This window comes from Zootermopsis nevadensis, unplaced genomic scaffold (genome assembly GCF_977971745.1).
Source record: "Zootermopsis nevadensis isolate Lab colony 2312 unplaced genomic scaffold, Znev_1.0 Znev_ptg000013l, whole genome shotgun sequence".
Taxonomy (NCBI): domain Eukaryota; kingdom Metazoa; phylum Arthropoda; class Insecta; order Blattodea; family Termopsidae; genus Zootermopsis; species Zootermopsis nevadensis.
Window position 1 is genome coordinate 4,876,274 of NW_028259145.1, and position 12,386 is coordinate 4,888,659.

At 35.1% G+C, this 12,386-nt stretch overlaps 1 protein-coding gene across 11 annotated transcripts in view; it reads left to right on the forward strand.

Moving 5' to 3' along the window:
- The window catches only part of kcc (solute carrier family 12 member kcc), a 412,357-nt gene that overhangs the window by 381,287 nt on the left and 18,684 nt on the right, over positions 1-12,386 (forward strand). For all 11 annotated transcript variants that reach the window (XR_015535047.1, XM_087348454.1, XM_087348456.1 and 8 more), the window contains 3 exons: positions 7,333-7,470; positions 8,762-8,931; positions 12,058-12,197. Coding sequence is in view for 10 of the 11 variants with exons in the window: in XM_087348454.1 (XP_087204580.1) it covers positions 7,333-7,470; positions 8,762-8,931; positions 12,058-12,197 (448 nt within the window). In the remaining variant the exon portion in view is untranslated. The remainder of the gene's footprint in view (positions 1-7,332; positions 7,471-8,761; positions 8,932-12,057; positions 12,198-12,386) is intronic.

Below are 12,386 nucleotides of genomic sequence, written 5' to 3' on the forward strand. Positions count from 1 at the left end.
TCTGTGATATCTTAATAATTAGCAAATTCAGACAAAAGTTTTATCAAAGTTGAACAAATTTATTACCTCAGGTATTGCATTTCGAAAATTTATTTCAATTCAGAATTTGTTGTTATTCTGTCTTGTTTTTATAAATGTCAAAATTATAAATACAGTATATAGGAATATAATTGTCAAATGTTTTATATGGGTGTGAAATTTTATTTCTGACCGAGGGAAAAGCAAAAATATAGTATGGTTGAAAAGAAAATATTAAAAGATTGACCAACAGATTGCATAAATTAAATGTAAATTGTAAGTCCAAATTATTACCTTAGTATATTTTTTATAATTGCTACAACCCAATTTCTTTATTTCTCTTTACTGTTATGGCCTGTCCAACATTAAGAATAGACTTGACTGTAAATTGCTGAGATGGCAACAGTATTGCACTGTCATACAGTACAGACCACAAGGTAATTTTTTGACTAGTATGAATCTACACTTAAAACATCTCACTATTAATCTGATGCGGTAGTTTTACTCTTGCATGAAGAAATTAAAATACGTAACTCACCTGTACAATTTATTTTAGGAGCCTTGTCCCTTCTGTTTAGGGCCAGGTAAACATGATGCAGTTGGAGCTCTGTGGCCCCTGCTAACAATACAAAACTGGCATGAGTAACACACAAATCTAACTATCTTATCAACTAACTAACTAACTAACTAGATGGCTTACCGAACCCGAAGGTTCATCACCGAATTAACGAAAGCCCTCCACCGGACCCTGTCCTGGGCCAACAAAATCCAGTCTCCTTCAACTCCTATCTTCCATAGATCCCGCCTGACATTATCCTCCCATCTGCGTCTAGGTCTCCCCAGCGGTCTCTTTCCCTCAGGCTTCCCAACCAACACCTGGTGCACACCTCTTGTCCCATCCATGTGCGCTACATGCCCCGCCCATCTCATTCTTCTCGACTTATTCACCCTGACAATATTGGGGGACGAGTACAAATTTTTAAGTTCGTCATTATGCAGTTTTCTCTAGACCCCATCGTCTTCTCTCCTAGGCCCAAATATCCTCCTCAACACCCTATTGTCAAACACCTGAATCTATGTTTCTCCCTCTGAGTGAGAGACCATGTTTCGCACCAATACAAAACAACAGGCAAATTTATTGTTTTGTATACTTTAATTTTCAGTTTCTTAGAAATCAGACGGGAAGACAAAATATTTTGAACTGAGAAGTAGCAAGCATTTCTGGAATTTAGTCTCCTCCTAACTTCCTCATGAGTATCATTTTGATTTGTTATTGTTGTTCCCAAATATTTGAACTTTGTAACACTTTCAAAGGATTTATTAGCCACCCTATCTTATCACTACAGAAAAACTAAAACTGTTTTTAGTATATTGAACTGACCGTGTGAGAAAATTATACAATCAGAGAGAGCTGTTAACCTTTGTCATACTGGTGCAGGAGATTTAAACACTCAAATTAATGAGCTCTTGGCCAGACTTTCACTACATGCCTTTCTAGTTTGGTGGTATGCTACAGGAACATGTGACCAAGCACAGGCAGCTGTCTCCCAAGTAAGCAGTGACATGCAGTTGATAAAGTTTAAGTTTAGTAAACAGGGAAATGATGCTCTAAAAAAGGAATTTTGTTATTATTATCATCGTCATCATCACCACCATAATCATCATCTTTTAAGGAAATCTGAAACTAATGCAGACAAGTAAATAGTGACAAACTTTCACTACCATCATATAAAAGAAATCTAATTACATCACATTGCATTGTAGTATAACCGCCCAGCTGAGGTGTAGTAATTTGGGTTCTCAGGTTTATGGTAACTCAGTGAGATGAGTCCTTCTCTCACAGAATATGCGTGGCTACACCACTAGCGGCACACAGTTTGAATAAAATAATCACACAAATATTTTAAGACAATATTTAGATGAAGTTTATTTCAATTAATGTTTGAATGCAGCGGTCGCTGAGTTTCACCTTGTTCTCATTAATTGTGATGTTAAAGCTTCTGGTGCCTAATTCTTGGACAAAGAATTTAGAAATGAGACTGGCAATGAAACGTACCTGCACCCTTCAAACCATGTAGACGAAGTGTCAACCCAAGCCAACACACATAAGGGGTGGAAAATGACATCTGGAAGTCTTAATCTCTGTTATTACAAACACACACCAAGGGGTCTCTCAGGCCAAAGCTTGTCCCTGCCTTCTGACATCCAGTTGCCAACAGATAGAACACCCTCCACATGTGTAAAGAACCTCCAACACAGTTCTAATCTTAAACTTTTATTAAGAAAGGCACAATGCAATATAAACCTATATTGAGTGCCTCTCTTAGCGTACAAACTGGAAATAATGCCAAAAGTCCAGTTTTTGTCCATCTCGGGCACCCTGTCCGGAATTGAACTCAGGACTGGCGGACACAGTAGGAACACAGAAGTATGGCTGTGTGCAGATGGCACCATTGAGAGTGAAGCCCCATAAGAAAACACAGTCTATTCCAAATGTTGGTTGAACCATAGTGTTCTCTTATTATAACTCAAAACATCTGTTGGTCATTTCCAAATGATGCAGCAACAAACAGATGGCTTATGTCGAGTCTTCGAATAGTATTAAGATGTTGTAAATATCAGTTTCAGACCGAAGAGCAACTCTGATACTGTTGTTTAATAAGAATATACAATCAGAACCTGTTAATTTAAATGTTGCTTTGTGGAATGAGGGCTGCCAGTACAGCATGACATGCATCTGGCAGCTGTGACTCATGATTGGTGCACAAGATTGAAAGATGAAATGTATGTAAACATTATATCTTATTCCTCAGTTTGTCATTTTAGCTCTGCATTAAGATGACAGATCATGTTCAGTGGGTCCCTTGTTACAACACCAAATTGTATGTCTTTGGATTGTGCAGAGAGAGTAGGTTGGCTGCAGATAAGAAATGTAGCTGGAAATACTATATACATTGAATAAGCACATATGGACAGCCATTACGGTACAAGCTTGGGCATTCAATGTGTGGCTGTAACTTTTCTCCATAAAATGTTCTCTGTTATGAAACTGTTTCAAAAGTGTTTTAATCAGATGGATTCTTTGGAATGGCATCGGCATCATTAGGTCGGGAAGTAGAAGGAACCAGCTATGGATTCATTCTCTACTTACAATACAAAACCCCTGATATGCATTGGCTAGGAAACTTTTGTATCCCATAGCCAGTCTGAACATGATGATAAAAGTAGAAATCACTGTCTCTGTCAGGAACCGAACACTGATTGTCCAGTCCATAGCCAGACATTTTGACATTAAAACTAACAAACTGAGGAAGAGCATTTATATTTTGATGATCATATTTCATTCAGTCAGCCATTAAGACTAAAGCATTAGTTTTTAATTTGGAAAGAAAGTACTCGTGCTTTCCTTCTTGATGTATCCACTCTTAAGGTATCTGATGTTTATTCTTATACAGTGCCAACTTCTACATTCCTGCTATGGAAAATGCAGTTTGTTTTGCTGCCCATTCATAGCACGTTGAATCTTTTCTTTTCTTACAGCTTACCCTGTCCTCATGCATGGGAAGAACAGTGCATGTGTGCACACTAATACCTGCCTGATTTTGTGGTTTTTTATTAATTCTTTGAACATGTTGTTGTACATAGCCACATTTTATGAAAATGACAAGACAAGGAAGTTTATTCCATTTTGCATATGTTAAACCTTCACTTAACTTACATTTTTATTTGATGCAATATAGATCATGAAACCACCATTTGAAAGTTTAAATTTTTGATCTTCTCACCTAAAGTATAATTTCTGAAATTTTCACTTGAAATTATTCATATTTATTGCAGGTGACACTTGGAAAGTTCACTGTTTTTTCTGGTATAGAAGTAGTGTTCATATCATGTACTGATTTATATGTTCTGACATGAAATAAATGTACAAAGTTATGTATTTTTGAAAAAAAATCTATTACATGTGTTAATGTCACCACCTCACAAATATGTTATGTTGGCATTACCAAGTGTGGCATATTAAGAACTAACAGTTTCAGGTAGCCTCCAGTAGCATTATATCAGTACCAAATTTCACAGAAATTCATGAAGGTGTTCTCAGGTTGAATCATGTGGACTAAAAATGGTTACCCCTATATTAATTTCATACACATCATGCAAGGAATATGTTTGTCATCCAAAGTAAGTATTAAGTGAGTTCCAGGCTTGACCCCAGTTGCTGCCACTAATATCAAAAATAAAAAGTAAATATTTCTGTTAAAAAATTACAACCTGCAAATGAGAGTAGAGCCAACTCCTGAAGCATTTTGTTTACTAAATACACGTAACACATTTCAACGTTGTTCAACATTAGTAGATTCTGAAAATGCTATCATTGTCACATAACTTCTGATAATCAAAAATTCTTCTGTTTTAGTACATCATAAACCATATCGACTCTTGTTAACATCAGCAACATGTCTCTAGCATTATTGGTACATTAATTAGTGCATGTTATCAACAAGTTCTCATTACAAGTAACCTTCTTAACACAGAACTTTCATTTTATTTATATAAAAATAAATTAAAATAATCAGAAGCATGAACCATTATTTTATACCAATAAATAACTACTGACTTATTTCAAGTGTCAAGGAATTGCAAATTGAATGTTGTGTGTTGGCAATTGTGCCAGAGTATATGAATAACTTAAAGAACTATGAACTGATCATACTATGGATTTTTCATGCATACTTTCCTTAGTTGTCATATTCATCAAATTAAAATCTTTTTCATTAGTGATAGTGTAAAATATTTAGAGATTTATGTATGTTTAGCTCAGCTTGTGGTTATTAAAATGCAATTTGTTACATTTATTTTCTTCATGTGTAACAGTTTCAAATGGTTTAAATTTGTTGAAGTTGTTTTTGGTCTAGCAACAGAAAATTTTTGGTATTTGTATTAAAAAAAATTACTTTCCATCCTCCATTTCATGTGTGTGGAGACCCACAATTCTGTAGAAATATTTCTTGTACCATTACCCTGAATACTACAAATACATACAAACAGTAACTTGATTATTTTGTGCCTGTTATAATTTTAAGGATGTATTACAAAGTTTAATGCACTTATTGAAACAACTATCTGATATTGGTACTATAATTCTCCTTATAAATATTATGGATGTTCTGTACAAATTAATTCAAAGTGCTCTCTTATATCTTCGATGAATATTAATACCTCCCTTCTAGATTAGTGGTGCATGGCAGTCAGCTCTCTTATAAGGGATAAAAGGCTTTTTTGTAATATTCTTAGAAAATAACTTATACTTATCTTCCCCCTTTTGATGCCAGAGATAGACTAATTTATTTAATTTAATTTATTCAAGTTAATAAATATCGCTATAACTTCTCCTTGTTGCCTTCACAGATATGTAAAAAATGCAATTTAACTACATTTCCATGAAAGTAAAAACAGTGGGAAATAATTTTGTACTATAAACAGTGAAAGACAAGAGTCTTGATGAATTCTGATGTGCTGAATAGGATGGCCATATAATTTTTATTTATTTTATATACAAGAAATAAAAATGTCGTGTAATTAATTAAATGTTCAGTGCATTAGGCAAAACATTATTAATTAATTAATTAATTAAAATGTTTCTCACAGTACAGCATGTGTATTCCTGTTAGTGGGATGAGTTAACATACATGTACAGACATGTATGTACGTAAAGACCCCACATGCAGCTTGTGAGCTGCTGGTTGTGATGTCTGGTCTAGGTGGATTTTAATCAACATACTAAGTAGAAGCTGTGTCAGTAGTAAAATAAGAATAAACTGATAATTGGTGGTAGAACTATGATTTTTACATGGTTGTTGAAGATGTATCAGAAGGTAATGAGTTGTTTACACTAAATGGAAGCCAGGTAATATTAAACATCTCACCATATCTTCATCAAAACATCATATAAATTATAATATTGGTAACTTACTCTTACTTTGATCTTTATAAATATATATTGATTTGATTTTTTTGTGTCCATACTGGTATGTTAATATTCTAACTTACATGTCTGTTTTACTAAAGTATTGAACGGATTATGATTAGAAAGATTGTTTCAGTGTGTATGACTTATTGAAGCAAAATTATTCTAAACTTCAGGCTTGTGAGAGTTATTGTAAAGATTAAATATAAACCAATTAAACTTCTCATTTTTGCTTTGATGTTATTTGTGAGACAAAATAAATTCTCTAGGTACACATAGCCAAATTTGGCCATTTATATCTCAGTAAAATATTTTGTGGCTCTACAGCTATACAGAAATTTAGAATTCTGTCTGAACCCACATAATTTGTGCACTTATTTTTTAATGCCTGTACATTGGTTATATCACCACAACTTTGTCAGCTCAGTCTCACATTCTACCAGAAGGTGAGGTATGACAGAGACAGAAAAAACTCTTAAGTTGCATGTCTCTCAAATATTGCTATTAAGAAGATATTTTGGGATGTATAATTACTACAAAAACCCTCATACTACAGAATAGACTATTTCTATGGTATACACTGAACATTTCTGTAATAAGAATAGGGATTCAAACTGTCATAGTAGGGAGTAACTCTAGGGCTGACATTTTAGCAATATGCTGTGACGTACAGCAACGGGGACAGTGCGTATGCCGTGACACACGGCCAGTAAAAGTTAAAGGTCTTTAATTGTATGATCATAGAAAGAAAAAGATGAGTTTGTATCACTAACAGTAAATGAACAAAACTCACAGTGAAGTTTCCAAGTCTTAGAATGACGAGAAGAATAAATATTAATCCTATCTCAGATTTTGGCATGATCTCACACTGAGATGTGGCCAGCCATCTCTTAGCCTTGTTGTGAATTTACTTCAAGAATTCTACCAGGATCTGTAGAACAATAAAGTGTCTAAGCTATAATAACTTGGGAATTTAAATAAATAAATAAAATTAACATTTTATATGAAGTTATTAAGCTGAAGCTGTTTTGACTCGGTTTAATTTGTATTTATAAAAAGTATTGTATATTCCTTGTTAAAATGGCCTGCCAGGTTCAGGTTGGGTTTAAATGTCCAGTACAGGAGAGGAAAGGTTAATCACAAGAGATACAGTTGAACTCTTCCCTTCTATATATTTTTCTTGTCGAAGGAACAACTTCTCAAATATTGATTTCAGTGGTTTTAAAATGTAGTATTTCAGTTTTCTGTGTCACACTGAAATAATATATTGGAAATGTGGATTATTGGTATTTCCATAAGTTCTTTCCCCTTTAATCTGATAGTAATATTGTCCCTGTCTTTCTCAGGTTCAAGCAATTTTAGATCACCATCACAATGCTGATGTGAAGACAGCAACAAAAGTACGCTTCCAGGAACCAGGGCAGGAAGGAAAGGAAGGAGGTATACAAGATGCAGATGAATCAAATGAAGAGGAAACAAAAGAGGTAAAATTATAGTACGAGAAATGACAATATTGCGTTCCTTAATTTTGAACCTACTCTGCATGCCAGTAACCCAGAGACCAATTATATATACTTAAGTATTCTATATGAAGCATTATTTTGTATGTTAATAGTAATTACAGATGTAGTATTGGTACAGGACTTTGATTTTATATTGGAAAAAGTTAACATATCTGCAATAATAAAAATTGGACTCAGAAATGTATCAATAACTTGTATAATTATCACTGCCAATATCAATGCCAGCATCCCCAAGCAGAATGTAGCATTTGAAGGAAAATGTGTGTTATAAATTCTTTTCACAACTTATTTTTCTTTAAATTTAAAACAAGAAAATACATAAACCATGGCATTTCTTTATTCTCATCACGGAACATCATGGCTCATGGTTGGCACTCCTGGTTTGTGTTTCGGAGGGCTGGGTTTAGACACAGCCAAGAGACTTGCTAACCTGACTGCGATTGTTTGTTATTCTTATTTATTGTTAATAAATATAATGTGAGTTGTATTTACACTTTTGCCGTCACAGTCGCCACGTGGTCTGAGGTGTGGGCCTTGTGCCGCTTGGTCAATGGGACCGTGGGTTCGAATCCCACTCAAGGCATGGATGTTTGTCCGCATCTTTCTGTGTTGTACTGTCCTGTGTACAGGTAGAGGCTTTGCGACGAGCTGATCACTCGTCCAAGGAATCCTGCCAACTGTCTATAGATCAGAGCCAACAAAAAGTTGGGACCTGCAGATGCTCAGGCACTGAAGACTGGGTCGTATAAAATAAAAATAAATTTATACTTTGCATTTTTATAAGCAAATACTTCAAAATATCTGCTCAGCATGGGGAAATAAAACACTTATTAGAACAGCTCTTTTCACTGTCAGTTAGATTTTGCTACTGTTGGTTCCTTTAGCATTGTATTCCAGGTTAATTTCTTGAGGTCAGTGACTAATCATTGGATTTCATTACTACATATTTATGTGTTTCCAATGGAATTCTCTGTTGTGTTAGTTCATTACTGTTTTATTATGTAGTAGTATTAGTAGAAGTAGAAGTAGCAGGTGTGTGTGGGTGTCCATGGGTTTTTGTGTGCCAGTTCATCAGCCATTCAGTTGATGTTTAATTCCATACACTTAGTACAAATTCACCGAAAGGATTCCCCAAGTGTCTGATAGAATCATTCATGGAAAAAGGGTTTTTATTGTTCCAAGAAATATTATATTAGTACTGAAATACATTTCCATTCCAATCATATTGAACTTCATATAATTGTGATTCCAGCATGCAGAAGAGAATACCATTATTTCAAAAGATGGTGATGGAGGTGCCAATTCTATTCATTCAGAATCACAGCAGCAAGATGAAAACAAAGTATCAACTGACCCAAATTCCAAAGACACGCCCAATAAAACAGTCTCTGATAAGTCAAAGAAGATACCTGCAATAACACCGTAAGTCTGATCACGTACTTAACAGCCAGACTAGCTTGCCTAACAGTTATTTAATGGCTGAATCATTGTTTTATATATATATATATATTTAACAACCAAAATTTCTGACCTGGAAGATATTTAACAAGTATGAAACAAACATTAAAGTGTTCATGGACTTGCTTATATTCAAACTAAATTTAACCAGATTCCATTAGCCTGATAATTTCCAGTACAAATTTTGATGATTACTGTACAGTGTCAAACCTACTTCTCTCCCACGTGAGTAAATGGTTTACTGCTAACAAATGTAATAACATTTATGAGATATTCACCACAATATGCATCAAATATTAATTACAATGATGAGAACATAGGAGATTCAGTAAATACAACATCCCTTGGATTACAAATTAATAACTGCTTAAAGTGGAAGAATCGTATTGATCAAATGATTCCTATGTTAAATAGATCATGTTATGCGGTTAGTTTGATGTTTCATATTTGCAGCACTGTCACTTCTTTTTTTTTTTCACTCTGTAATTAAATATGGAATAATTCTTTGAGGTAATTCATCTAACAGTAAAATTATATTAAATTTGTAAATGAACGTTGTTAGAATTATGGCTGGAGCCAAATTTAGAAATTCATGTAGAAGTGTATTTAAGTGATTAGAGCTTTTACATGTTTCATGTAAATACATACGAGGTGCGATCGGAAAGTTTCAAGACTGTGTCAATAGAGGGCGAACCGGATGTAGTATGAGCTTCTGCCGCTAGGGGGTGCGGCCTACATTCATAGTGAATCAGTGTGCCAGCCGGCATCATCGAATTAGCATTTGTTTCTTAGTTACGGGCGTTTTGGTAGTGCATTACACCGACCCTCCTGCGATTTCGGAATGGCGTGTGCATCAAATTTTGCCAAAGACTCGCCAAAACGGCTACGGAAACCTATGAAATGCTAAAGCAAGCATTTGGGGAGTCCGCAATGGGTCGTGCACAAACTTTTGTGTGGCATTCATGTTTTAAAAATGGTCGAACCTCTGTCGATGATGACGAGCGTTCTGGACGACCATCTTCGAGCACAACGCCCGAAAATGTTACGAAGATTCGGCAGGCCATTCACGAAGATCGACGTCGTACCATCAACGACTTGTGCGACATTGTTGGGATAGGCTATGGGACCTGTCAGCTGATTCTAAAGGAAGAACTCCACATGCGACGCATCCTGTCTGAGGACCAGAAGCAGAATCGACTGGACTTCTCGTTTGTCAGGAGCTCAAAGATCTTGCAAGAACCGACCCCAACTTCCTTTCTAAGCTCCGTGTGACTTCTTCCTCTTCCCAAAGATGAAAATTCAGCTAAAGGTAAGGAGATTTGAGACGATAGAAGAGATTCAGGCAGAATCGCAGATGGTGCTTGACAGGCTGACAAAGAAAGATTTCCAGGGATGCTTCCAGGCTTGGCAGCGGCGCTGGGATCGTTGTGTTCACTCCCAGGAGAACTACTTTGAGGGTGATGGATGAATTTAATACCTGAGATAAGTGTACGGGGTTTTATACGCGCAGTCTGGAAACCTTTCGATCGCACCTTGTATACTAACAACTGGAATTTGTAAGTGGGAAAGGCTTCCTTATTTTAGTCAGTACTTAGTAACTTCCAAATAAAAACTGAGTACAAGGTTATAAAGTTCTTCAATAACTTTGATTTGAAATAGGGAAAAGTTAACTATTGATTTATACTGATGACTGGACCATTTAAATTTGGATACAAATTTTTATTTATTTGTTCGTTGATTACAACATTATTTTTACAGTGCAGTTCCAAAGACACGCATGTTTATACACCTAATCAAGTTTCACTTAGGGATACAATGTAATAAAATATTTTTGTTAATAATTTTCCTATGTAATTTTGGTTTTTACTGAAACAACAAATTCTTGAAGAATTCATGCTTGCTAATATGTGTTTACTCTGATTTAGTGGTTCATTTCATTTCGCTGCGCCTTTAGCTTTGGTGTGGTCTGCTGTTATAGTCAGGTGCCCGCACTGTAGTTTCATTAGTTTTCTCATTTAAATAACATAATTTATTATCATTATGTAAATAAATAGCAGGGCCCTTGAAATATCTGTTTGAATGGAAAAATATATCAGGATTTATGAGAGACGCTTGTGGATGAGGAGCCAACCGTTTGGAACGTACGTTTCTTCTTACTCAAAAGTGTTCTAATCAGAAGAGCTTGCAGCTGATTGTATGTGGAGAACAGAATTATATTCCTGTCATGTATGGATGAGGACTGGTGAGGGTAAATGGAGTTATTAATGCAGACGTGCTAGACTGACAGCACTGTGCACAGAAGTTAGTGCAGTTAGAGAGTGACTGTGACTAGTACCATGTGGTGCACATCTGATGCTCAGCATACAAACTTTACATCACTTTGTGATAGGTAATTTGATGTGCAGCTGTGTAATGTATGTGCATCTATTATTTATGATCACCAGGAACTTTGTCAGACTACAATAAATAATAAGGGCCATAACTTCAAAATTAAGGAGTTTTAAAGAAAGATCTAAAACTTCTTGACGATGGTGAAGAGTCAATTGAATAAAAATTTACTTGGATATTATCCATCGTCTAGTAATAAAACGTAAAACGACGTTTCGGAGATGGGGCTTTATCTCCGTCTTCAGGTTCCTACTCAGTTGGGCCCATTAGATAGAGCTAATTCCTATCTCCGGAGATAGTACTGAGTAGGAACCTGAAGACAGAGATAGAGCCCCATCTCCGAAACGTCGTTTTACGTTTTTTACGTTTTATTACTAGATGATGGATAATATCCAAGTAAATTTTTATTCAATTTAAAGAAAGAAAATTTTAATTCCTTTATTGAACACAAAGTAAAATAGATAAGTTCAGAATAAGGAAAGAACTTACTTGGAAGAGAATTAGAGAGTGGGAAATAGAAGGAGACCATTAATAATGTGATCGATGAAATATATCCATATTTCACTTTTCATATTTGTTCCTTTGGGCTCTTGTTCCATTAAGTACAAGCTCCTTAATTTCTCATCATATACTTGTTTTACCTCTCACTCTTGTTTAGTCAGCATTACAAATTACATACTGTTTTGAATTATTTACTTTCAGAGATGAGGGCAATGTTCGACGGATGCATACAGCTGTGAAATTGAATGAGGTGATAGTGAACAAATCCCATGATGCTCAACTTGTGATTCTTAACCTACCTGGTCCTCCAAGAGATTCTAAAATTGAGCGTGAATCTAACTGTATCCTTTGTTTGCTTGGTTGGAGACTGTTGTATCATGCATAAACTTTATGCATTATGTGACTGAAGTTCATATAATAAATGCATAATGGAGAGGTTTTTCTATCTGTGTAAATATTTCACATTTTATATTTCTTTATGGATTTCATGGACAAAGTTTCTTCTTTCATCCCTCTTAATTCTAGTTATT